The sequence below is a fragment of the Rhododendron vialii genome, chromosome 2a (genome assembly GCF_030253575.1).
Source record: "Rhododendron vialii isolate Sample 1 chromosome 2a, ASM3025357v1".
Taxonomy (NCBI): Eukaryota; Viridiplantae; Streptophyta; class Magnoliopsida; order Ericales; family Ericaceae; genus Rhododendron; species Rhododendron vialii.
Window position 1 is genome coordinate 4,362,946 of NC_080558.1, and position 27,671 is coordinate 4,390,616.

General features: G+C 42.4%; 1 protein-coding gene across 3 annotated transcripts in view; it reads right to left on the bottom strand.

Moving 5' to 3' along the window:
• Positions 1-22,952, bottom strand: part of LOC131315521 (uncharacterized) — a 36,757-nt gene extending 13,805 nt beyond the window's left edge. For all 3 annotated transcript variants that reach the window (XM_058344626.1, XM_058344625.1, XM_058344627.1), the window contains exons 1-2: positions 22,841-22,952; positions 659-1,986 (exon numbers count right to left, since the gene is read on the bottom strand). In XM_058344626.1, coding sequence (XP_058200609.1) covers positions 659-1,986; positions 22,841-22,923 — 1,411 coding nt within the window. In that variant the 5' untranslated portion in view covers positions 22,924-22,952. The remainder of the gene's footprint in view (positions 1-658; positions 1,987-22,840) is intronic.
• Between the last annotated feature and the right edge of the window lie 4,719 nt (positions 22,953-27,671).

Consider the following 27,671-nt stretch of genomic DNA (forward strand, 5'->3'; position numbering starts at 1 on the left):
GCGATTTAACTTTGAATTCACGAATGACCCAATGAAGAATAATTTCTAGAGTCGCCACTGCAAGCGACGAATGTTTTGTGTTTTTTTTTTTTTGTTTAATGCGAACAAATTATATTATTTAGATCATGAATGCTCGAAAATATACTACGTGAAGCTAGAAAATGTTTTGAAAGTTGAAGGGACTTTTGATAATTTCATTATGCGGACATAAGTAATACTTTACTACTAAACAAGAGGAGTGATATTTAAATGATGCGTTTAAAATCTCATAATGTTTGTGTTTTTGGAGAATAGTGATATTTAAGTGATTCTTTTAAAACCTGGTATTGCTCAACTAATTTTTAAGTATTTTGTATTATTTTTTGAAAGGTAATTTATCTACTCAATCTATATTTTGTTTGTAAAAGTTCATAAAGAGCCTCAATTTTTATTTTAGCTTTAGAGCACGAAAAAGTTAGGCTGCTTGTGACAAAGATCATGAGTTCGATTCTCGAAAATAGTTGCCCTGCTTGTAGAGGTGCTATATCAACATTTTCCTAAGTCCTACACATTTAGGAGTTTGGAGTACTTTATACGCTCTTCTAACCTATCTAGTTGGGGGGGAAAACAGGAACAAAATTGAGGTTTTCATTTCTTGGAGAAGTGTATGTATGCGTACCTCCAAGATGATTTGCAGCTTCTTTAAGACTCATTCCATTGGTTTGTAAGATATCCTCTAGAGGAATGGCTATTCTAACTCCATTTGTTTTCTTGCTTCTTCTCTCTCCCCCTGGGTTCTTTTCCTCTGTTTTCCTTTTTCCCAAACAATCGGAATTCAACCGAGCCTGATCTGCTATTACATAATCCCCTGTTCCCTCACTGCTAGTTCCAACTGCCTCAACTGGGCTCAATTCTTGGGCTGTACGTGGCAACTGCAACGACAATTTTGATTTGTTTTCATTTTCAAAGAGTCCAGGAAAACCAGTAAGATCCATCCATCCACTCCACCTTGCTACCACCTCATAAGCTGAGATGGCATCCTCCATGGTTGTGAAACTGCCAATGTTGAGGCGATTCACCATGGAACGAAGCTCGGCAGCCCACTGGCCGTCTTGTCCCAGCCACACTTTAAAGGAGCCCTTGGCCTGACGAATAACCAATGGTTCTGGAGTTATTGGCGAGCCTTGACCGTCTCTGCATTCCAGCCCGTTGATTGTTAAAACTCCCCCTCCTAAGATAACATCCAACTCACCGCCCCTGTTTTGAATTAGTTGCTGCACCACGCACTCAACTTTGAAGAACGGCTGGTCAACCATGTCCTCGTCGTGTTGTTCCAACCACTTGATCCGCCTTAATGTCACTTCTCTCTTATCGTAGTCCTTTTGTTCCGATATATTAACCATCAACGACTCCACGCCTTTGGGCAACACACCCGCCGGCCTTTTTATTTGATCCAAATGTTCACCGAACTTGTTATCCATGTAAGACTTCAAGCCGTGGAACAGCAGGTCACTGATGTCTTCGCCGTCCTCCCCGTTGATCACATGCAACGCACCGCTCTTGTCCTCAAGTATGTGCTGACAAGACAACGCCAAGCTTATGTTCTCCTGTTCATTAGAAACGAAAAAAACACTTGGCATCGGCCGATACAGAGGGAAATTTGTGGGCGACGGAGGAAAATAGAAACAGCTCATCATCATCTCCTCGAATTCCTCAAAACCCATATTCGATTCTTCAAAGCCCTGATTGTTCATCGTCATAATTCCCCCTCCACTTGGCCTCCAATCTGAGGACGCCTCGCTCCAGTTCTTACGTAGCTGCTGCTGCAGCGGCAACAACGCCGAGTCTGTGGCCAAGTACGGTGCCAGGTCGACGATGTCATCATGCTCTTGATTTTGTGGCGGATCGTCCATGGATTGGTTAGACCCTTGATACTGCATGACCATTGAACTGGACGAGGGTAGGAAAGACTGTGGCGGCGACGGAGTTAAGCACAGCTGCGACCACCTACGGGAAAGTAGGGCGACAAATTCAAGCAGAAATCTTCAGTAGCCATGTCCGACTCTCCACTGTTCGTAGGCGCAGCCATTGACACACAGTTACCAAATTGAACCAATAGGGAAAACAAAACACACACACGAGATTGACAGAATACTTCGACTAAATGAAAAGATGAAACAAGAGATTAATTAAAAAAGCTAGATAAAGCCCAATGACGAGAATAGACTGTTGGTCAGGAGCTGGAAAGCCTGGAATGTGCATTCCAGTATTCTGGCTTCGAGTTAGTCTTGTAGGAGATCAGTTGAGTTTTGTTGCTTCTTGTAGCATTGTTTGCTTTCTTGCTTTGCTTTGGCCTTTTTGACCTGACTGTTTGTAAAGGTTATGTTTTATGTTTGGGTTTGTTTGCCTGTAATGAAAGGGTTAAGTTACCAAAAATAAATAAAAAAAGAGAGATTAAAAAAGCTGGAAATTGTTGCAAAACCCAAGTAGACGAAAAGGAGCAGCAAAATTTGGTGATGCAGATCCTAATTCAGTACGCAAGAATTCTTTGAAATGTGGGTTTGAATCCTAGACTAGACCTCTAAGATCAATGGATGGATCGAGAGACAGATGAGTCAGATGACAGGACGAGAAAGCGGGAGCGGCTTTGATGAGATTGCGGAAAACGAACGAGAGACTCCAAATGGTAAAGTAGTTAAAATCTGCAGATCCAAGACAGCTTTTATATTGATGGGTTTGGTTTGATTTGGTCTAATGAATTTCCCAAAGGATCAAAAGATTCAAAAAGTCGGAGCAAATGAGACACACTGGCAAATGTCAAATGACATGATCATAACAACACTAATTTCCCCGTGTACATTCAGTGTTCCGGTACCATATGACCACGGGGCATGGCTTATGTGATTCCAGAATCATTTACATAGCACAAATCGTACGGTACGGATATTTTCATTCACTTTAGTTGAGTGATTGGGTGACGATGAGTAACCTACATTGTGGGTGATGATCTTTTTATTTATGGAAAATGTCACATGGCAATGTCACATGGTTTGTATGTGGTAGTATACCATATGCGTAATCAACCACTTGTACACAGACATTTACATGGTTTATGGGATCCACACACATACACCATGTGTGATTTTAGAGTTTTTGAAAGGAGAAAGACTTTACTCCTACTTGTTTGTAGCTAGTTTTTGGAAAATAGGTTCCGATTCATGTTATGGAACTTCACTTTTCAATTTCCGCAATATACAATATGTTCCTAAAGCATATAAAACAGTATCCGATCAAATATGATTTTTGACGCGATTAATGTTCTAAATGATTTCTAAAGAATAAACAATTCTGATCACCAAAACAAATCGGGAAAAATCAAACAAATAAACCGGATTGGACAATTCAAGAAAGATAAGATTTCTACTCTGAATGATTTTCTTGTTAACCGGATCCCACAATCTATAACCAAATTCCTGATGCCCATAGCCAAGAAAAATGCATTGTCTTGCCTTGTCATCAAGCTTGGACTTTTCATTTTTCGGAATGTGAACAAATGCCCGTCAACCAAAAACCCTCAAGTGATCATAAGTGACATCCTTACCCGACCAAAATTTTTTCGGAACATCGCCATTCAAAGGAACCGAAGGTGACAAATTAATCAAATCAACCGCCGTCCTCATTGCCTCCGTCCAAAAAGACCTTGGCAATTTCGCATGTGAAAGCATGCATCGCATCCTTTCCACCATAGTGCAGTTCATCCTCTTGGCGACTTCATTTTGTTGAGGAGTTTTTTTTACTATCTTTTGGTGTTTAATGCCTTGGCTACGACAATATTCATCAAACGGCCCAAGATATTCACCACCGTTGTCGAAACGAACACATTTCAACTTCTACCCGATCTCTCTTTCAACCTTGGCCTGAAAATCTTTAAACACATCTAAAACTTGATCATTAGTTTTTAACGGATAAGCCCATAATTTTCTCGAATGATCATCAATAAAGGTAACAAAATAAAGTGCACCACTATGAGATCTAACTTTCAAGGGACCACAAACATTCTAACGAACTAAGTCCAATACATTAGGTTTTCTAGTAAAAGACTTGAAACGAAATGCAACTCTATTTTGTTTACCGGCCAAGCAATGAACACAAGTTTTAAGAGGGGTACCTTTCACATCGGGTAAGAGCTTTTTCTTGGCAAGAACGTGCATCCCCTTTTCACTCATATGCCCAAGCCTCTTGTGCCACAATTCGGTAGAGGCATCATCAAGTGTATTTACAAAACCCCCATACTAATTTTTCCTTTCATCGTGTAAAGTGAGCAAGTCTTGTACCCTTTAACCACCACAAGAGAACCCTTCGTGAGCTTCCATTTTTCATTACCAAAATGGTTGTTGTAGCATTCATCATCCAACTTTCCGGTAGAAATCAATTCAGACGAATGTCCGGCGCATGCCTCACATCTTTAAGCACCAATTTGCATCCAGCACTTGTTTCCAAGCAAATATTACCCATGTCAACAATTTTCAACAAATCTTCATTTCCCATACGAACACACCCAAAATCTCCTTTATTGTAGGAAGTGAAGAAATCGGCTCTTGAAGTGACATGAAATGAAGCATCAAAATCAATCACCCAATTAGTATCTTGGCACACCAAATTGACTCAACTCTCATCACATACAACCACAAGTTCACCATCGGAAGAGACCGCTGTTGTGTTTCCTTGCTTCTTATCACCATGCTTCGCACAATTTTCCTCCTTGAATTTGAGCTTAGGCATTCCCGCTTCATGTGGCCTTTCTTTTTACAATAATGGAACTCTATATCTTGTTTTGACGGTGATCTTCCCCTCGAACTCCCACGGCTTTGATCACGATTGTGGGGAGTGGTACTTCTACCTCTCCCTCTTGGTTTAACAACAAATGCCTCCAAATGAGAAGAACCGGTGGACTTTCTTCTTTTCTCTTCATTCAACAAACTGCTAGTAACTTGGCTCATAGACACAACTCCATCCGGCACCGAGTTACTAATCGTCACAACCAAAGTTTTCCAATTCTCAGGTAGAGAACTAAGAAGCATCAAATTAAAGCCTGCAACTCATCATCAAACACAATCTTCATAGAAGCAAGTTGATTAACAATACTATTTATTTCATTCAAATGTTCCGCAATAGACTTGCTCTCTTTATATTTCAAATTCACCAATTTTTTGAACAAGAATGCTTTGTTAGTGGCCAATTTTCTATCATAGAGACTTTCCAATTTCTTCTGCAAATCATATGCTGAATTTTTGGTGGAGACATGATGAAAAACACTATCGTCAATCCATTGATGAATAAGCCCAACAGCTTTTCGATTCAATGTGGTCTAATCCTCACATTTCATATCGATGGGTTTAGTCGTATCACCCTCTACAGGCCCATGTAAGTCTCTACAATTCCTCTGGTTGATGATCTTTGTCAAAGTCTTTAATTGCTTGATCTTCAAGAAAGACAACGGCTTTGTTTGGTTTATATTTTAGAAAGTTATTTTTGAGAGTTGGAGTGGTAACAAGTGGAGAGAGATAGAGAGAAAAATTTATTGAAAATTGTGCCAAGAGTTGAGAGTTAAAAGTAACTCTCAAAATGTTAAACCAAACGGAGTGAACATCTCTACTTCGAATGATTTTCTTGTCAACCAGATCCCACAATCTATAACCAAATTCCTCATGCCCATAGCCAAGAAAAATGCATCACCGAACTTCTTTGAAATTTGCTGCGATATTGATAAGCACCCGAGAATGTAATGTAGGGTGCGCTAGTATCTAGTTTTAGTTAAATTTAATTACTTATTAGTTATTGTTAACGTTGTTTGCTCGTATAGTGTTCTAGTTCTATTTTGTAGGTAAATCGCCAAAAAAGGGAGTTTTCGTTGCATAAGACATGTCTTTGCCCGAGCAGAACCTGTCATTGCCAAGGCAGAAGTTGATTTGCCCGAGCAGAAGCTGGATGGCCAAAGCAGAAACTCAATTGCCCGAGCAAGAGGCAGATTTGCCCGAGCAAGAGCCAGAATTGCCCGAGCAAGAGGCTGACATCCAAGCATCCCACTATTGACCTCGGCATCGATGTAAAGGGATACATCCCTTCGATGCCGAGCCCCTTAGTGGTCCAACTCCTTAGTCACCTCGGCATCGATGGGAAGAATTACATTACATCGATGCCGAGCCCCATAGCAGAGCACTCTAAGGCCGTTGCCATCGATGCCGAGGGACTTAAGAGCGGATTTTCTAAGCATCTTGGAAATATTCCAGGCGCGGATCCTCGGAGTATAAAAGCTTATGTCATTATTTTGTACAAAGAAGTAGCATAGTGATATGCGCGTAAATGTTTACATTAGCGCCCTTTAATTTATCTTTGTTAAGTCCATTTATATTATTACACGGAGTTAATGCCTTATTTTTTTACATTGTAGAAGTTTGGAAGCTTAATGCATTAAAGTCGTAAATTTACGTTGGCAGATCATGGATTGGGCCATATTACTTTTGCTCTACTGTGTGCACGTAGTCATGGAAGTGGAAAAATAACACATGGTCTTGGTGGGCCCAAAGTGGTTTTCAAAGGAGTATTAATTGGTTAGACTAACCAAAGGAATGAAAAAGGAGCAGAAGGCCTAGCCAAATTCTCGGCAGTGGTGGCCCACGGCTTTGACTAAAAAAGGGAGAAAATAGGGTTTGTAAAGGGGGACTACAGAAGTTTATAAAAGAAGGACAGGGAGCTACGCACGGGAGAGCTTTTGGACGAGGCTTCTGCGGACGAAAAAAAAAAAGGAGGATTACCGAGATCTTTTTCTGGGACTCGCGCACGATTCCCACGGATGAAACAGAAAAAAAGAAGCTGCCATCAGTAGGTTTACTTCGAATTTTATTATATAGTTTCAGATTGATTTTCTTCGAAGTTTGGTTTTTCCCTTTTAAGTTATTGGAAATTTTGTACAATTATTTGCAAACCGGTAACTCGTATTAATTTTCATTCTTCCATAAAGTTGTTCTTTGATACTTGTTTAATTCGTATCTTTTGTTTATTTCATATTTAGAAGCATGATTCAAATTAGGGTTTCCTTCGTTTCTTGCGCAATAATGAATGAGTAGTTTTTCTGAGGTTTGGTCGCTGGGTAAAGGCGCGCCGCGACCTAATTAAGATTCGTCTCACAATTTTCTGCACATTAATTCAATTAAATAAATTTAGTTGGTGAAAACTACGTCCGTTGGACGATCCGAGGCATTGCCAGGGCTCATGTGAGCGGGAATGGGGGACCAAAACCTGTTCGCCGCTGTGTACGGGACTGGCAACCTTAGGATTCGCATTCTTCGGGGTTTCCAATTCTCCCTAAATTTAATCTTTTTTTTAGAACTATGAAAAGCGAGCGGATTCTGATTGGGTAGCAAGCGCTGGATTCCCTACGACCGCGCCTCTCTTTTTAATCGTTTGAGCAAGTTATCTGTTAGTATTAGTTAATTAATCAACGAAAAGGCAAAGGGTGGCTACCTAAGAGCTAATTTAAATTCTACAACCCGAGATTCCAAAGCACACACTTCACCGTCCATAGTGGATTCGACTCCGGTCTTACCAGGTATTGTGCTACATCGGTCTCAGCCCTACGCTTGGGGCAACCCCTTATTTTAGGTCTAGGAATTGGTCAAGCATTTTTGGCGCCGTTGCCGGGGACGGTAACGTGTGTTAAAGAATTCGGGTAGTTAGTTTTATTTTTATTTTATTTTATTCTATTTTATTCTTTTTCTTTTTTTAGCTTTGTTTGAGCCATCATAGGTAGAGGTGCGCAATCCTCCATCGTAGGAAAGCAATCACCTCTAAAGCCTAAGTACTACCGAGACAATACCAGGCGTCTCGTAGCCATTGAGAGAGAAAGAGAGAGCCGAGAGTAATCGTGGAAGGAGAGTCTTTTAGTGGCGATTCTTTTGATATCGGTGACCTTTCGTTGATTTAATAATTGAGCCACCAATAGTAGAGCCACCGATGTCGATGCGTGCACACATGCATCCTGAGAGGACCACTCCTCTCGGTCCAATTGTTCTACCAACCGAGACGGTTGAAGCACGTAATGCTTTCACCATTAAACCTGGTACGCATAATGCCCTTCCCCAGTTTTGTGGGAAGGAGAATGAGGATCCGTATGAGCACGTCCGTCATTTTGAGGGCTTGGTGCGTACCCTGGCCACCACTACTCAGTGGGAGAATGCTTGCCTTAAGCTTTTCCCAGCCTCGCTCAGGGATAATGCAGATAAGTGGCTGCGGATGCAGAAGCCACAATCTCTCACGACGTGGGCTGCTATCCGAGATTTATTCTACAAGAAATATTTCTCGGAAAGTAAATCGAAGTACCTGACTCGCCAAGTCCAATCGTATAAGCAGGAAGAGGGCGAGTCGTTTTTAAGGTGCTGGGAGCGGTTCAAGGACTTGCTATTGTCCCTACTGCATCATGGTTTCGTGAAACACCAATTGGTGTCATTTTTCTATTTGGGCTTGAATGTTGCTACGGTCCAACAAATGGAGTACCTCTGTAAAGAGGAGGATTTTCTAGATAAGTCCCCAGACGATGCATGGGACTTTCTCGACGAGTTGGCCGAGAAGCACCGAAATTGGGAACCTTCGGACCTCGGTGATAGGGCCATGGCTGCACAGGGACCCAGTGGGTCTGGCATTTTTCCTTCTGGTGTGCGAGAGCACAATGTCCAGTCTCAGCTGGACAAGATGGCTAAACAATTAGAGGACTTGAAGCTTAAGCAAGTCCATCAGGCGAATGAGGTGAGAGTCGAAGAGGTGTGTGCGTTATGTGAGTGTCCGGGGCATCTTGTCACTGCTTGCCCCGCATTTCCCATTGTCAAAGACGCATACCATAGTAACCAAGCTGAGGTGAACGCGCTTAACCACCGTTGGGATCCTTATTCAAATACCTACAATCCAGGGTGGGCCCAAAATCCACTTTTGAGTTGGAGGGATCAAAAAGCCCCGGTGCAACCCCAAGCACCACCTCAGCCGCAAGTTCAGCAGTTCCGGCCTCCTCAAGGCCAAATGACCCAGTTTCGTTACCCACCTCAGCAGCAGCAGGGGTTCGGTCCTTCATCTTTTGGACCACCCCCAGGCATAAACCATCCCCCGCGGGATAAGCAGACTGATGAGATGATGAAGGCTCTCATGCAGTCTCAGTTAAGCTTCACTGAACAAACCAAACAGGCAATTGGTGACATTAGGACCCAATTGACCCAGTTAACGGCGGCAGTTGGACAAGTCCAACAAGAGAAGGGAAAGTTTCCTTCTCAACCTCTAGTCAATGCCGCTGGTACTCATTATGTGGGCGATTCTTCTGGCCCGAGTCATCCGAATCTCAGTCTGGAAGAAGCTAAGGCAATCACTCTCAAAAGTGGGAAGGTGATCGACAAGGACTTACCTCCCAAGCAAAAATTGGTGCCTCCCCCGGTGTCGGTAGCTGCACCAACAGTCGTTCCAGACTTGGAAAGTGTTCCCGAGGAGGAAAAAGAGGCGGAGTCTCCGAAAGTGGTGGTGCCTGCCCCTGCGGCCCCCACAACTCCAATGCCACCCGTCGCTCCATATCCAAATCGCTTGGGGGCAAAGCCTAAGGTCAATGTGAACTTTTAAATGCTTGAATTATTCAAGAAAGTTCAGTTTCCTATTTCTTTGATGGAAGCCATTGACGCAATTCCTCAGTTTGCTAAGGTCTTGAAGGATTTGTGCACGTCGAAGCGGAGAACCAAGAGTCAGGACAAAGTGCTTCTGACGGAGCAAGTGAGCTCCATTCTCCAAACTGAGATCCCACCAAGTGTAAGGACCCTGGTTGTCCTACCATCCCTATAGCGATCGTAGGCCAAAAGTTTGATAAGGCTTTACTGGATTTAGGAGCGAATGTCAACCTGCTCCCCTATTCGGTATACTTGAAGCTCGGCTTAGGCGATTTGAAAGCCACACTGGTCACGCTACAGTTGGCTGACCGGAGTGTGAGAATTCCAAAAGGGGTGGTGGAGGATGTTCTAATTCAAGTGGGCGAGTTTCTTTTTCCAATCGATTTCATTGTCCTGGATACTTGTCCAATACCAGAGGTCTTTGAGAAGACTCCTATCATCCTTGGCCATCCTTTTCTTGCCACCTCCAGTGCTATTATGAATTGCAAAACTGGTCAAGTCCAATTATCGTTTGGGGATTTGAAAATGGAGGTGAATGTTTTCAACGTGGATAGTCGGGTAGAGGATGATGAGGAGGTATATGAGGTGAGTTTAATCGACACGCTAGTGCAAGAGCATGTCGATAGTGTGTTGAATAAGGATCCTCTGGAGATAGCCTTAACCGCCGAAGCGGCGTCATTTTTAGATTCTCCAGAGGTAGGGAGTTTAATGGAGATGCTTGCAGTAAAAGATGTATGTGGCGCCGCTTGGAACCTAGTTCCTGAGCCGCTAGGTGCCCCATCTCCTAAAGTTCTTCCATCGTCAGTCCAGCCGCCTAAACCTGAATTAAAGCCTCTGCCGGACACGCTTAAGTATGCCTTCCTTAAAGGCGATGATACTTTTCCGGTAGTGATTTCCTCATCCCTTGAGGTAGATCAAGAGGCTAAATTGCTTACCATGTTGAGAAAGCACGTGGGCGCGATAGGCTGGACAATAGCAGATTTGCAGGGTATTAGTCCAACGGTGTGTACACACCGCATTTTTCTAGATGAGGATGTGAAGCCTTCTAGGCAACCTCAGCGTCGTCTGAACCCCAATATGAAAGAGGTGGTTCGAGCTGAGGTGCTGAAACTTTTAGATGCGGGTATTATTTACCCGATAGCCCATAGTGAGTGGGTAAGCCCAGTGCAGGTGGTGCCTAAGAAGGCAGGAGTGACCGTCGTGAGAAACGGCGAGGGCGAGCTAGTGCCAACCCGTGTTCAAACCGGGTGGCGAGTTTGCATCGATTACCAGAAGCTCAATGCGAGCACCCGAAAATACCATTTCCCTATCCCATTCATTGATCAAATTCTAGAGAGGGTGGCTGGCCGAGCATTCTATTGCTTTCTGGATGGGTACTCTGGCTACAATTAGATTGAGGTAGCCATGGAGGATCAGGAGAAGACCACCTTTACGTGCCCTTATGGTACGTTTGCTTATCGTCGCATGCCATTTGGCTTGTGCAATGCTCCCGGAACCTTTTCAAGGTGCATGATGGGAATTTTTAGCGACATGGTAGAGAAGATCGTGGAGGTGTTTATGGATGACTTTTCAGTTTTCGGGGATTCGTTTGACGAATGCCTCGAGAACTTAGGAAAGGTCTTGCAATGGTGCGAGGAGAAGCAGCTTGTGCTTAATTGGGAGAAGTGCCACTTCATGGTGACCCAAGGGATTGTGTTGGGACACATTGTCTCATCCAAGGGTATTGAGGTGGATAAGGCGAAGATTGATTTGATCGCAAATCTTCCCACTCCAAAGTCTGTAAAAGACATTCAATCTTTCCTCGGTCACGCCGGTTTCTATAGGCGTTTCATTAAGGGATTCAGTGCTATCTCCCGGCCGTTGTGTCATTTGCTGTCAAAAGACACCCCATTTGTGTGGTCTAAGTCGTGTGAGGAGGCATTCTAGACATTGAAGCAGAGTCTCACTACTCCGCCAATTGTTCAGCCTCCGGATTGGAGTTTGCCCTTTGAGTTGATGTGTGACGCCTCTGACTATGCAGTCGGAGCGATTTTAGGGCAGAGGCGAGGAAAAGAGCCCTACGTCGTTTATTATGCGAGCAAGACGCTGAATGAGGCACAAATGAATTATCCCACCACCGAGAAAGAGTTGCTGGCGATGGTATTTGCCTTAGATAAGTTTCGGTCCTACTTGGTAGGGTCGCAGATTGTGGTTTTTACCGATCATGCGGCTTTGAAGTACTTAATGACCAAGCAGGATGCGAAGTCTCGCCTTATCCGGTGGATTCTTTTGCTGCAAGAATTTCACCTCGTGATTAAGGATAAGAAAAGGTTTGAGAATGTAGTGGCCGACCACCTATCTCGTCTGGAGTTTGAGGACCCCACCTCTTATCTCCCCATTGTGGATTCATTTCCGGACGAGCAGTTATTCGCTGCTAATGCGTGCCCATGGTTTGCAGATATCGCCAATTATTTGGTGACCGGGCAAATTCCACCCCATTGGTCCACAGCTGAGAAGCAGCGATTTTTGAGAGAGGTCTGGCAATATATCTACGATGATCCATATGTGTTCAAGTATTGCGCGGACCAACTTTTGCGTCGATGTGTCCCCGACACTGATCAAAGGGGAGTTTTAAAGTTTTGTCACACCGAGGCGTGCGGAGGTCATTTCTCAGCAAAGAAGACCGCCGCCAAGGTCAGTGAGTGTGGTTTCTATTGGCCGAGTCTATTTACGGATGCTATGTTTTTTGTAAGTCGTGTGACCGGTGTCAGAAATTAGGTAAAATTGGCTCGCGGAATATGATGCCCCTCCAGAACATTTTTGTGATTGAGGTCTTCGATTGTTGGGGTATTGATTTCATGGGCCCGTTTCCGGTGTCATATGGTGATGAGTACATCCTCTTGGCGGTGGATTATGTTTCCAAGTGGGTTGAGGCAGTCCCCACTAAGACCAGTGATTCCAAGGTCGTACTAGAGTTCTTACGAACCAACATTTTATCAAGGTTTGGCATGCCAAGTGCCATTATCTCTGATCAGGGTACGCACTTTTGCAATAGGTCTTTTGGGGCATTAATGAGCAAGTATGGCATCTCTCACAAGATGTCTACTGCCTATCACCCTTAAACCAACGGTCAGGCTAAGCTAGCAAATCGCGAGATTAAGGGAATTTTAGAGAAGACCGTAAACCCAAATAGGAAAGATTGGTCACTTCGGTTGACCGATGCTTTGTGGGCGTACCGCATTGCTTACAAGACCGTGTTGGGTGCTTCACCCTACCGGCTTGTTTATGGTAAGGCCTGCCACTTGCCCATTGAGATGGAGCATAAGGCCTATTGGGCAATTAAGACGCTAAATGCGCGTTTACATGAGGCGGGTGCCCATAGGAAGCTCCAATTGTGTGAGCTTGAGGAGATTAGGAATGACGCGTATGAGAGTGCGAGTATTTATAAGGCTAAGGTTAAGGCATATCATGATAGAAATATTCAGCGCAAAACCTTTAGTGTTGGTCAAAAAGTGTTACTATATAACTCGCGCCTTCATTTATTTCCTGGTAAGTTGAGGTCCCGATGGGACGGTCCCTACGTTGTGCATAAGGTGTATCTGAATGGTTCGGTAGATGTTTGTGACCCCAAGAATAACAATGTTTCCAAGGTTAATGGGCAGCGTCTAAAGCCATTTTTGGAATATATGGAAGTAGGTGAACCTGATGAGATTTTGGTCGATCCTGTTTATTTGGATGACCCTATTGTGTAGCCATTGGGCTACGTTCTGACGGGTAGCTTTCGCGTACCACTGTCTTCACTAAGAAGTGGACCCGACCCCTAGCAATAGGGGTACCCATCATTGACTTGGGTTTTAGGAACAATCTTTGTACACTTGTTCTTTTATTTCTTGTTAATTAATAAAATCCAAAAAAAAAAACAAACAAAAGGAAATTGGAAAAGGAAAAAAATTAGCATAATGGTCTGGTATAGCCACCTGGTCAAAGCTATGTATGTAGTACTTAGGAGGTTGGGTCTGGCGGCAGGCGCGTAGTTAGCAGCGAGAATTCTGTCTGAACCATCTGACTTTAATGTCCTAACTCTGTGGAGATTGCTTCACAAACGGAGTGGTGGGTAAAGAATCTGGAAGCCCCAGAGGGAGTGACAGCCTATTAGATGATGGCACTACTTCTCAAGATATCATTGAATCCTATGCATACTGTCCTTCCAACAAATAGGGAAACACAGTCTTTGGCCAGGGAGAAAAGTAGTACCCGTGTCTTTCGCGTGAAGAAAGTGGATGGTTTAATTTTTGTCTTTCATTTTATTTGTTGCCTTATTTATTTCTTTTAGTTATTTTTCTTACTGTCTTGGAGGCTAACATTTTGCAGGTTGTTCGATCCAAGTTGGGGGGTCTCCCTCTACCTATAGTTTACTCTGCTTAGCCCCTCTTTTTCGAGGTGATATCTATCCTTTTTTTTTATACTTATGTCCTATCTTTATTTTGCATATTTTCAATGAGGACATTGCATAGTTTAAGTTGGGGGGGAGGGATCACTTTGTTCTTCATTTGAAAAAAAAAAAAAGGTGGAATTCTTTTTGCATGAGACTGAAAGCGGTTGAGATTGGCTCTTCATTGATTGAGTTGGAGATGTGATAGTCATTGTTTGATTATATTGTGATGGCATTGTAGTTCTTTTTGCTAGCTTGTCGCAAAGAATTAGTCATGGCATTTATTTTTACCACATTTGCACTTCACGTCTGTTTGGGCTTTGGTTGCTTGTGAGCTGTGACTTGATTATTCTTGATGGCTAGTGTAGTGGAGACTTTGTGGGCACGCCACCCCGGAAATTTTGCTTTGTGGAATTGGGTGCGACCCTTTTTGTGTTTGGAAAAAGCGCGGCGAAACGCCTCGATTCAGAGTCGCCACTCGGGTTTTAGCGGTGAAAACACCCAAGGAACCGAACTCGAAAACGTTTGCCACGTTTGTTTGATTTTGAAAAGGCGTAGACCGGTCCGTTGTCACCTTCGATATCTGAGGTTCGGGAGCCATGTTACGAGAGGGGAAGGGTTTTATGGCACCCCTCTCGCCCAATCCGGAGATCGGTCTCTACTCGGGCATTTTATAAAACATTTGCATTTTTCTCTCATTTGATCATTTTTTAGCCAATTAGGGCGGGGGAACAGTTAATGAGGGTTAAAACTATAACAAGTTGTGATTTATGTGGCAAAATGCTTATGGATGGCTTGATTGCAATGCTAAATATAGATTGAGAACAAGCACTGAGCAAACTGGACAAATTGCATTACGCTACCCCGCAAGGGCATGAGCAAGTTCTAACAGCATGCACTGGTCGAGCCACTGCATGTTGGTTCGACTTGCGCACGCCACAGGAAGACCGGCGTACTCCACTTATCTAGTTTCACAGTCTTTGTTTGCAACCCTCTGGGCTCTGGAAAAGGACCAGCGCACACCCAGGACAAACCATACAGCTTAAACAAGCAGGATATATATATTTACAGACAGATGAAAGGGCTTGAAGCCATAAAAAAAAAGGAAAAAGACAGAAAACCCCCTGAACAGAGTGGGGACATGCAGCAGGCCAAGATCACACTAAAATGCAAGGGCCAGCCACTGGGTTGTGGGACAACTGTCGTACGCCAGTCATGGACTGCCGTACGCACGTTTGACCCTAATCCAATGCTTGGCTTTTGCATCATCTGGGCTCTGGAACATGACCAGAAGGATCCCAGAGGCCTTTTGAATAGACAAAGAGTAAGCAATAACCTTTACATCTAAACAGTTCTAAACATACAGAAAGCAATAAACTGGTTATTTAGCATGCAAGGGTGATTGACAGAAATATAAAATAAAAGGAATGACGATCCATGATCCCCACGCCAGTTATGCTCGTACTGCCATGACTGGCGTACGGCATGTAGGAATTGGCGTGCGCCGAGTATCATCGCATACGATTGTTGTGTTTTTACCAGTTCAAGGCCAGGACTAGTATTGTTTACTAGCCTGGGCCTTGCTGGTTCCCCTCAGGGGCCGAAAACAGAAAGGAATACAAAGGTGATATACCTTTTGGGTGTTGAAGTTTAAAGGTGGTTTAGAGCCTAAAGGTTAAAGATGGATGTTGTATGGTGACTGGATATCAGTGGGGGTATATGGAAGTGGGTTGCTTTCCTTTCTCTTTCAATGGAAGAAGAGAGATAGAGAGCAAGGAGAGGGGGGATGAAGAGCTTTTCTTCTTAATGAGGCTAACCCCTTGCAAATGAATGCAAGGGGGGGATTTATAGAGGGGGAGTGACTGAGATCAGTTGGTGCTAAAGGGCTATTTGGCTGGCTTGGGTCAAGAAGGGAGCCTTCCCATGCATTAAATGCATGGGACTAGTTGATGGGGGGTGTAGGAGAGAGGGGGAGCGGGCCTGGCCGATATAATCATCAGGGGCTACTGTGGCCGACATCAGGGTGGCACAAAAGTCCCGCCCAAGTGGCTGAATAAAGTTGATTTGACTGGGTTTGACTGGCGTGCGCCACTTTTAACTGGCGTGCGCCGGTAAAAGCTGGGCCACTGGTCGATGACTGACACGTGGCAGATAACTGGCGTACGCCTCCAGGACACTGGCGTAAGCCAGTTTGGTTTTTACTGGGGCTGTTTGGCTCTGGTTTGAAGGGTTTGACATGGGTTTGAAAGAGGCTTGGGACGCTCAAAGTTCAAACACACCTTCGTCCTTAGACTGTTTTCGACCATTAATCATCATTGGGGATAAAAGATCGACAAATAACGTTATCTGGACAGTCCAGAATGGGGTGTCTACAGAAGCCCCCCTTTGACGGCACTTGAAGCACCATTGACTGGAGACAAGTAACGTCAAAGGTTTTCTAGACACCCTCTTCGAGGCTATTCAGAATACGTGAACTTTAAAGGACCTGTTTGATTTGAAGTTGGGGCGGACAAACCGCTGCTTTGTTGTCTTTGACGGATAGATCACACAATGTGGACTCTCCCGGGGAACAATCCTTTTCGCAAAGGCATCGACTTTGTTGGGGAAGAAGACTGTGGGACGGATAGATCGTCGTTGATTTGAAATTGGACGGGTGGACCGTCGTTGATCTGAATTTGGACGAGTGGATCGTCGTTGATTTGAATTTGGACGAGTGGATCGTCGTTGATTTGAATTTGGACGGATGGACCGTCATTGATTTGGATTTGGACGGGTGGACCGTCGTTGATTTGAAGTTGGACGGGCAAACCGTCGCTCGTATGATTTGAAAGTGGACGGGCGAACCGTCGTTGAGTTGAGAGTTGGACGGGCAGACCGTTGTTGATTTGACTCTGCTTGGGGAAATGGTTTAATCGCGGAACGATGAACGTTGTTGGGGACCAAACCTTATCCGGCACACAAAGAACTCCAACAATCACGGGTAGGTCGCGTCAGGGAGGTTAAATTCCATCTGTTGGGAATCAGAGCCAATCTCCTTATCAAGGACCATCCGAGACAGAGCAATAGGACTGCTGGAAAATGTGCTCAAAGCTGGTCTGGAATAGAGGTAGTCATACAGAATGGATGGACCATCGTTGAACATGGATGATGGATCATCGTTGAGGATGACTCGGGAACTATCGTTGATTTGAGACGGTGGGTCATCACTGAAGGACGACTCGTTGAACCATCGTTGATTTGAGACGGTGGGTCATCACTGAAGGACGACTCGTTGAACCATCGTTGATTTGAGACGGTGGGTCATCACTAAAGGACGACTCGGGAACCATCATTGATTTGAGACGGTGGGTCATCGTTGAGGACGACTCAGGAACCATCATTGATTTGAGACGGTGGGTCATCGCTGAAGGACGACTCGGGAACCATCATTGATTTGAGACGGTGGGTCATCGTTGAGGACGACTCGGGAACCATCATTGATTTGAGACGATGGGTCATCACTGAAGGGCGACTTGTTGAACCATCGTTGATTTGAGACGGTGGGTCATCACTGAAGGACGACTCGTTGAACCATCGTTGATTTGAGACGGTGGGTCATCACTGAAGGACGACTCGTTGAACCATCGTTGATTTGAGACGGTGGGTCATCACTGAAGGATGACTCGTTGAACCATCGTTGATTTGAGATTAGACGGGCGAACCGCCGTTGATTTGAAATTGGGCGGGCAAACCGTCGTTGATTTGGTAAGGGACGGGCAAACCGTCGTTGAGGGGATCAAGCTATCCTTGGCACGAATAGTTCCAACAATCACGAGTAGGTCGCGTCAGGGAGGTTAAATTCCATCTGTTGGGAATCAGAGCCAATCTCCTTATCAAGGACCATCCGAGACAAAGCAATAGGACTGTTGGAAAATGTGCTCTAAGCTGGACTGAAGTAGAGGTAGTCGTTCAGAATGGACGGACCATCGTTGAACATGGATGATGGATCATCGTTAAGGATGACTCGGGAACCATCGTTGATTTGAGACGGTGGGTCATCACTGAAAGACGACTCGTTGAACCATCGTTGATTTGAGACGGTGGGTCATCACTGAAGGACGACTCGTTGAACCATCGTTGATTTGAGACGGTGGGTCATCACTGAAGGACGACTCGTTGAACCATCGTTGATTTGAGACGGTGGGTCATCACTGAAGGACGACTCGTTAAACCATCATTGATTTGAGACGGTGGGTCATCGCTGAAGGACGACTCGTTGAACCATCGTTGATTTGAGACGGTGGGTCATCACTGGAGGATGACTCGTTAAACCATCATTGATTTGAGACGGTGGGTCATCGCTGAAGGACGACTTGGGAACCATCATTGATTTGAGACGGTGGGTCATCGTTGAGGACGACTCGTTGAACCATCGTTGATTTGAGACGGTGGGTCATCACTGAAGGACGACTCGTTGAACCAACGTTGATTTGAGACGGTGGGTCATCACTGAAGGACGACTCGTTGAACCATCGTTGATTTCAGACGGTGGGTCATCACTGAAGGACGACTCGTTAAATCATCATTGATTTCAGACGGTGGGTCATCGCTGAAGGACGACTCGTTGAACCATCGTTGATTTGAGACGGTGGGTCATCACTGAAGGATGACTCGTTAAACCATCATTGATTTGAGACGGTGGGTCATCGCTGAAGGACGACTCGGGAACCATCATTGATTTGAGACGGTGGGTCATCGTTGAGGACGACTCGTTGAACCATCGTTGATTTGAGACGGTGGGTCATCACTGAAGGACGACTCGTTGAACCATCGTTGATTTGAGATTAGACGGGCGAACCGCCGTTGATTTGAAATTGGACGGGTAAACCGTCGTTGATTTGATTTGAGAAGGGACAACATGGCTGATCGTCGTTGATTTGATTTGAGAAGGGACGACATGGCTGATCGTCGTTGATTTGATTTGAGAAGGACGACATGGCTGATCGTCGTTGATTTGATTTGAGAAGGACGACATGGCTGATCGTCGTTGATTTGATTTGAGAAGGGACGACATGGCTGATCGTCGTTGATTGAATTGAAAAGGGACGACATGGCTGATCGTCGTTGATTTGATTTGAGAAGGGACGACATGGCTGATCGTCGTTGATTTGATTTGAGAAGGACGACATGGCTGATCGTCGTTGATTGAATTGAAAAGGGACGACATGGCTGATCGTCATCGATTTGATTGAGACGGGTAGCACAAGCCATTGTTGCTTTGAATTTGTATTCTGATTGCCAAAGTGTGCTCCAGGTGCTAGTGGAGCGGGACAGTGAGGCTGTGTGCTTGACATTTGTCATGGAAAAAAATAGATAAGGAGAACAACATGTGGCACCCCCCCTTACAATTTGCACTTTCCCAGAGCAGCGGCTCCGGCTCCGGCTCCAGTTGCAGTAGTGACTAGATCCCAGGTATGAACCCCCAAAATCCAAACTACTTGCCATTTTCGATACTGGATAAGCATGTTTTGGCACTTGATAGGCTTTTCCTGTTTTCAGCAGTTGATATACAGTATGCAATGATATGTACAGAATTGAATGCATAAATTGAAAATGTAAGGGCAGACTAGGGCGGCTTCTAGAGGATGATGGCCTAGAATGGCCACATAAACAAGAGTTACACAAACCGATACTGTCACCTTAGCCACAGCTCAGAGATACGAGAGCAATAGATAACCTGCGGCTAGAGGTGTGCAGTTGGAAGAAAGGCCCCTAGAAAGGGTGGCTCGCGCCAAAGAGTTTTTAAAGGTTCAGAGAGAGTAGTCTGAGAGATTAAGAGAGAGTGAGAGAGAAGGAAAGCGCTCCAGCGAAAGCCTCCTCAGAAGAGGCGGATGGGACAGGAGCCCCAGGTACTTCAAAGAGATCAAGAGTGACGACAACGACAAGAACGAGGCTGAGCTCTACCTCTGAGGACTACCACTGAGCCTTTTTACTTTACTGTCCTTTGCTTCTTAGATGCACTCCTAGATAGATAGACATTGAGCGGGCTAGCCTGCCCCAGTTGACATTTAGGACTGGCATTGGGTCGATGTACCCCTTTTCTTTGATGTTGGGGCGGATGAGCCCCATAGATAAGCTTTGCTTGGCCTTGAGCCGACATGCCCTCACTGCTCACAAGATTCCACTGCTTGCGGACCACAGATGGTAGGGTAGCAATGTAATTTGCATTTTCCAATTTGTTTGACTCTCTCTTGAGACTGTCTAAAAGAATGCAGAAACCAACCGCTAATATCTAATTTGCATTGACAAGCGAACTGAATCGACAAACAGACACATATATGTACAGGCTCGCCTAGCTCAAATGAGAAAGGAAGAAGAGCCCCGGATATGTCACGGACTCCTAGACATATGAAAAACAATGAAATTTTGGGCATTAATGTGCCAAAAATTCATCGTATCCCTTAGACAGGTGAAACTGACACTTGCATAAGGTCAAACAAACGTACATTGACCTATACAAATCGGTAAAATTAGGAAAAGCATCCCGATATGATAATGGATTGAAAAACTTGAAAAGTGTCGCAAAGATGGACAAAAGACACAAATGATGATTCATATAGGCCCGGACTGAAACCGACACCCCTGTGCAGCCACATTAGGACCATATGACTTGCACAGCATGACAAGACTTGGTAAAAGCCCTTTGAACGAGATTTGAGGTGCTTTGAATTTGAAATGTGCCCCCGAGGGTCTAAAAATCTCTGTTAGGCGTGATGGCTGCCCACTGCTGTCTGATGCAGGAATTGAAGAAGCGAGCGCAGGCTTGAGATCAATGCGCATCACTTTTGTATGAGTGCGTGTGAGCCTCAACCTAACGCGCGAGATTGCAAAGCTACTGCAGCTGCTTAAAATAGACGTTGCTGAACTTAGAATAAACCGTGAGCCGTTAAGCCTCATAAGCATTTCGTTCTGTTTTTGATGCTTCAAAATATTTTAAGTCTTGATTGTTCATCGTCATAATTCCCCCTCCTCCTGGCCTCCAATTTGACGCTTCGCTCCAGTTCTTACGTAGCTGCTGCTGCTGCAACATAGCCGAGTCTCCGGCCAAGTACGGTGCCGGGTCGACGATGTCGTCATGCCCTTGATTTTGTGGCGGATCGTCCGTTGATTGGTTAGACCCTTGATACTGTTGGAAATAGTAATCCATAATTTTCTTAATAATTGGGGATGCATGTATCTCAAGTAAAATACATGATAATGTTTAGTTTTATCACATTGGGAGATGTAAAGTCATCTAGGAACTAGTGATTCATCCTCTAGATTAATCCATGTAGTCCTATAAAAGGACGCTCTGTGTTATTGTTTTAATACAATGGTAATACAATCAGAAATACTATTAGAGTCATATTCTCTACAATCAAACCCTCTTTGGTAAAGTTATAGTTCTATAGAAGCTCTATATATAGGGCTCCGCCCCTACATTTCCAAAAAGCATCTTTTTTATTTCTTTTATTATTTGCTTCCGCTGCCTCCAAAAATTTCAACATGGTATCAGAGCGGGTTGCATTCATTATCAGGGCGTAATCAAGTGATTCCATTCCTACCCCCTATTACTTTTTGTGCTCAGCCTCATAAATGTTTTTTGCCTGCATCATCTGTTTCTGAAAATCTTGAAAAAAAAATGTTCCAATGATCCAATACAAAAAGTTTTTTAGAAAAATAAAAAATTTCATGGTAGCCAATTGCTACAAAGTTTTAAAAAATGCCAAAAGGCAATGACCATGTTGGGAAGTCGATCTTTTTTCACTTCTCCAAAAAGAAATTTGGGCTTGTCAAATGACACCAAAAAAGGGAGCCAATCTCCCAACAACAAAAAAATGGGCCGCAGTCAAATTGAAAAGTTGTTTGAGTGTTCAACTATTTTGCAGGATCATGGAGAACGAAAATGCGACCATTGTCGTCAAAATTTCATTCAAGAATCTCTTGAATGAGATCGTGAAAAAATTTCACATCGCACCACCAATGTGGAAATCCTACCAAACTGTAGGGAAAAAATTCTGGGCAAGTGCTGAGATTCGAGATAATGCTGTTGAAGGCAGTTCAATCATACTTTACAGCTCTCCTCACACAAAGAAGATCAATGCAGAGCAAGAGGCTGCTAAAATTGCTATTGAGCACTTGAAGGATATGTTCAATTTTGAAGTTTATGATTTCAACCTTCATGACAAGGAAATGTATCGTCAACATCTCGAACAAGTTGACTTCGTGTTGGTCGAAGCACTTCAAGAAAACAAGGCTCTCAAGAATGAAATTGCAAAAATCTAGACAAAGGCAAAGGATGCGAAAATTATGAATTAAGGGGGGGTGTTGGAAATAGTAATCCATAATTTTCTTAATAATTGGGGATGCATGTATCTCAAGTAAGATACATGATAATGTTTAGTTTTATCACATTGGGAGATGTAAAGTCATCTGGGGACTAGTGATTCATCCTTTAGATTAATCCATGTAATCCTATAAAAGGACGCTCTATGTTATTGTTTTAATATAATGGTAATACAATTAGAAATACTATTAGAGTCATATTCTCTACAATCAAGTCCTCTTTGATAAAGTTATAGTTCTGTAGGAGTTCTGTAGAGCTCCGCCCCTATATCTCCAAAAAGCATCTTTTTTATTTTTTTTATTATTTGCTTTCGCTGTCCCCAAAAATTCCAACAGATACTGCATGACCATTGAATTGGACGAGGGTAGAAAAGGCCGTGGCGGCGACCACCTAGGGGAAAGTAAGGGCGACAAACTCAAGCTGAAATTTTCAGTAGCCATGTCCGACACTCGACTGTTCGTTGGCGCAGCCATTGACACACAGTCACCGAATTCAATCAACGGGAAAAACACACACGAGATTGACAGAATACTTCGCGTAAAATCAAAAGATGAAGAGCAAATTTTCGTAGTAGTCCCTCTAATTTTAGGGTTTTCTCAATTTTGTCCCTTTAGTTTCAATTGTCTCAATTTCATCCCCGTAATTTGTTTTACGTTCCAAATTGGTAAAATCGTTTACACCGTCAATGAAACTAACGAAAAAATATGATTAAAAAATTAAGTGCTCCAATTTTCAATCCGGTTGAACCGGTGCGAAAATCTTATTTTTTTTGATCATTTTATCATAGATGATCGTAATGAATTTTTGACTTTAAGGTCTTTTAATGAGCACCCGAAATCTCATTACTTAGTTTCAGGTCTCTCTTAGGATGCTCATTGAAATACCTTAGAGTCAAAAATCCATTTTGACCATTTTAGATAAAATGATTAGAAAAATAAGATATTCGCACAGGTTCAAACGGATTGAATATTGGAACACTTATTTTTTTACACCATTTATATATTAAAAAATATAGTTAAAAAATTAAGTGTTCCAATTTTTAATCTGTTTGAACCGGTGCAAAAATCTTATTTTTCTGATAATTTTATCTTAAATTGTCATAATGGATTTTTGGCTCTAAGGTCTTTCAATGAGCACCCTAAGAGAGCCCTAAAACTAAATATGGAGTCTTCGGGTGCTCGTTGAAAGCCCTTAGAGCCAAAAATTCATTACTACCATCTGGGATAAAATGATCAAAAAAATAAGATTTTCACACTAGTTCAACCGGATTGAAAATTGAAGCACTTAATTTTTTAATCATATTTTTCCGTTAGTTACATTAAGGGTTAATTTTAGAAATAGTTCCTCTAGCTTTCGCACAATCTCAATTTCATCCCTATCGTATTAATTGTGTCATTTTTAACCCTATAGTTTATATTTTATCTCAATTTGGTCCCTCTCATTGATAGCATTATTAAAACTTACGGAACTCGTGGGCAAAATTGACATTTCGCTCTTAGAGGGACGAAATTGAGGCAAAATACAAACAATGGGGACTATTTTAGAAAATTTATATTTTTTTATTTTGCAAAGACAAACTCACACTTAAAATCTTTCTTTGATTGAATAATCAAAATGTATTGAGGAAATTAAAAAATTTATTTTCAAATATATTGAAGATAATATTATGAAATTTGAAAAGCATCCCTTAGTTAAATATCTTTGCATCAATTTTTTTCCAATAGATTATCTTAATTTTTACAATCCCGTTATATATGTTCTTTTCTATGCGATTACAAAAAAAAAATGTTATGAAACACTTTGTTAATCTTTATATGAAACATTTTTCTTTCTTTCTAATATCGAAAATAGAAAAAAAAAATGGTGAATAAGGAAAATGTTGTGATGAAACATTTTGTTACGAAACAATTTTTTTTTCTAATAGCGTAAAAAATAACATAATGAGATTTTAAAAATCAAGATAAATCCATTGAAAGAAAAAACCCAATGCAAAGTTATTTAACTAAGGGATTCTTTTCGAATTTCATAATATTATCTGTATTATATTCTAAAATAATATTTTTTATTTCCCTAATATATTTTGATTATTCAATCAAAGAAAAATGATTAAGGTGAGAAAGATATTAGGTATGAGTTTGTCTTTGCAAAATCAAAAATAAAATGTAAAATTTTTAAAACAATTCCTCTAGTTTGCATTTTGTCTCAATTTCGTCCCTCTACGAGTGAAATGTCAATTTCGACTCAAAGTTCCGTTAGTTCTAATAACACCGTCAGTGAGAGGGACCAAATTGAGACAAAATATAAACAACAAGGTTAAAAATGACACAATTAATACTAGAGAGACGGAATTGAGATTGCATGCAAATTAGATGGACTATTTCTAAAATTAACTCCTTATTTTTTTTTGGAACAGTGTCTTATTCTCATTGGCCTAAGCACGGCAGATGTCGTACACTTGAGTGGCAAAGGAAAGCGAGAGCTTACCTAACATTCAGCTAAAAGGAAACCCAGTTCTGAGGTAGAAATCTGAAGCAAAGGAGGCCACCCAATGAGAATCAGACACTAATTTGATCCGACAGTGAAGAAAAACATGTTGGATGGGTCCCTCCATTATTCTAGGGTTATAATTTTATTGGGAATGACTCGGTGTCGCCCCTAAAAAAGGAGATATCATAACTTTCGACATAATTAAATTATTATAAGCATAATCAAAATCAATTATATGTATAATCAAGAGATAACCAAAACCAATGGTTATGCCTTTGTTATACATATAATTGATTTTGATTATACATCTAATGGTTCGGTTACGCCTAATGTTATGGTGTCTCCAAAAGAATGGGAGACACCGAAGCACTTTCCTAATTGCAAAGGAAAGTCATGAGATTTTTATTATGCCTTAGGCTGCATTCTTTTGACCTTAATTTAAACTTAACTTAAATTTGAAAATTATTTTTATTAGAATTTTTTTTGCATTTTTTTAATTTTGCACCAAACTTTTGTGACATATTGATTTGTCTCGACGAGAGGAATCGGAAAAATAATTTTTTTTTACTTTTACCCAAGTATTTTGAAAAATAACCACTTTTCAGTGTCAAAATGTCATTTTTTTGAAAAATTCAACTCAAAAAACACTCATTACCCTTAGTTTCAATCATTACTCTCATTTCTCTCTCCACTCTCTAATCATTATTCTCATTTTTGTCTCTATCTCTCTCCACTCATTACCCATATCTCTAATTATTATCCAAATTTCTTTCACTTATAACCTAAAAACCAAACTAAAAAATTTTCAAAACACCATCTAAACAAAACATATAGTCATTGAAGTTTACTTTTGCTGCTGCTGCTGTGGTTATTCGAGAGAAACAGAGAGCAAAATAAAAACGCTAATTAAAGGAGATGCTCTCAAACCTAGTATATTAGCTAATCCCACTCATAACATATCCACCACCTCCGATCACCTTTGTTCTTTGTCCACCAAAAATCTTATGTCCGATAAAGGGGCCCTTGTATCGCCCCCTATTATTGATGGGTTTGGTGTGAAAAGAATTGAGGATTCATCCCACTTTTCTACTACTACTCCTCCTCCTACTCGGCGACTACTTTTCAAAAGCGAAGCGAGAGTATGTTTCCTAAAGCGAAGTGGGATGCATGATTCCTTGCCTTAATTTCTAGCCTTTGATTCTTAATTCACAATAATTGTTTTGACTTTTGAACTTCCCCAAAGGAACAAAAGATTCAAAAAAAACACAACCCTATGAGAAAATGAGACGCGTGCATGGCACATAAGTTACTTTTAATTTTCATCTTCGCAAAAATCCACATCCAGTTCCCTTGCTAAACAATATATATATTCACATACTGAAATCGTGGTTTTCAAAACCGTAATTGAATTTGTTTTGAGGGAAGTGTTTGTTGAAAGTTTAGGACACATGGCGAACGAGAAAACAAGGTAAAAGAAATGAAAGACCCTTATTCTGGGTACTCTGTACATTAGTCTATATATAGTTGATTACCTGAGCTAATTACAAGGAATGAATATCACTAATTGGTACAAATTGTGGAGCAAATCAAAGGATTGTGATTGGGGGAATCATGGGACTATGATTGGGGGAAGTGTAGGATTATGATTGACTTCCTTTACGCCCCTCTCAAGCGAGATGGAACAGAGTGGAGGTTGCGCTTGCTAGCAAGGGACACAAAACGTTTGCAAGGGAGTCTTCTGGTAAAGATATCTGCTAGCTGCAATTCAGAAGGCACATACTGAATGCGTAAAGCCCCGCGAGCAAATAATTCCTGTGTAAAGTGATAATCAATTTCAATATGACGGGTGCGAGCATGGAAGATGGGATTACCAGCCATGTGAAGAGCGAAAATGTTATCACAAAAAACACAAGGCGGGGACCGCAGTGGGAGGCCAAGTTCGCGGAAGAGATAACCAAGCTAGCGTAGTTCAGCAGTGGTGGTGGCTGGACCTCGATACTTTGCTTCGGTACTTGATCGAGAGATAGTGGATTGTTTCTTTACGGTCCATGTGAGTAGATTTGGACCAAGAAAAATACATGCACCTGTGGTAGAGCGTCAATCATCTAGAGACCCAGCCCAATCAGCGTTGGAAAAAGCTCGAAGGGTATTATCAGAAGAATAATGAAAGGAGAGGCCATGCTCAATGGTTCCTTTAATATAGCGATCGATCCGTTTGACGACTTGAAGGTGGGAGGTCCTAGGATGTTGCATAAACTGGCATACTTGATTGACCGCAAAGGCAATATCTGGTCGAGAAAGAGTAAGATACTGCAGACCACTGACCATACTACGATAAATAGTGGGATCATCCAAAAGGTCACCATCATGTTGCGATAACTTCGAGTTGGAGGGAAGCGGTAGTGTAGAGCAAGGTTTGCAAGGCACCATATTAAATTTAGATAGGAGGTCAGTGGCATATCGAGATTGTGAGAGATAGAGTATGTTACTGGTGCGAGTGATTTCCATGCCAAGAAAGAAACCAAGTTCACCCAACCGGCGGCTATCAAAAACTGAACATAAGACTTCATTGAAATCATTTACAGCAGTCTTGTCGCTACCAGTCACAATCAAATCATCAACATATACCAACACAAAAAGGGAATGAGTTGATGAGTGTCGAATGAAGAGAGAAGCATCTGATTGGCTATTAAAGAAGCCATTATCGAGCAAGACGGAGTGTAGGCGATGAAAC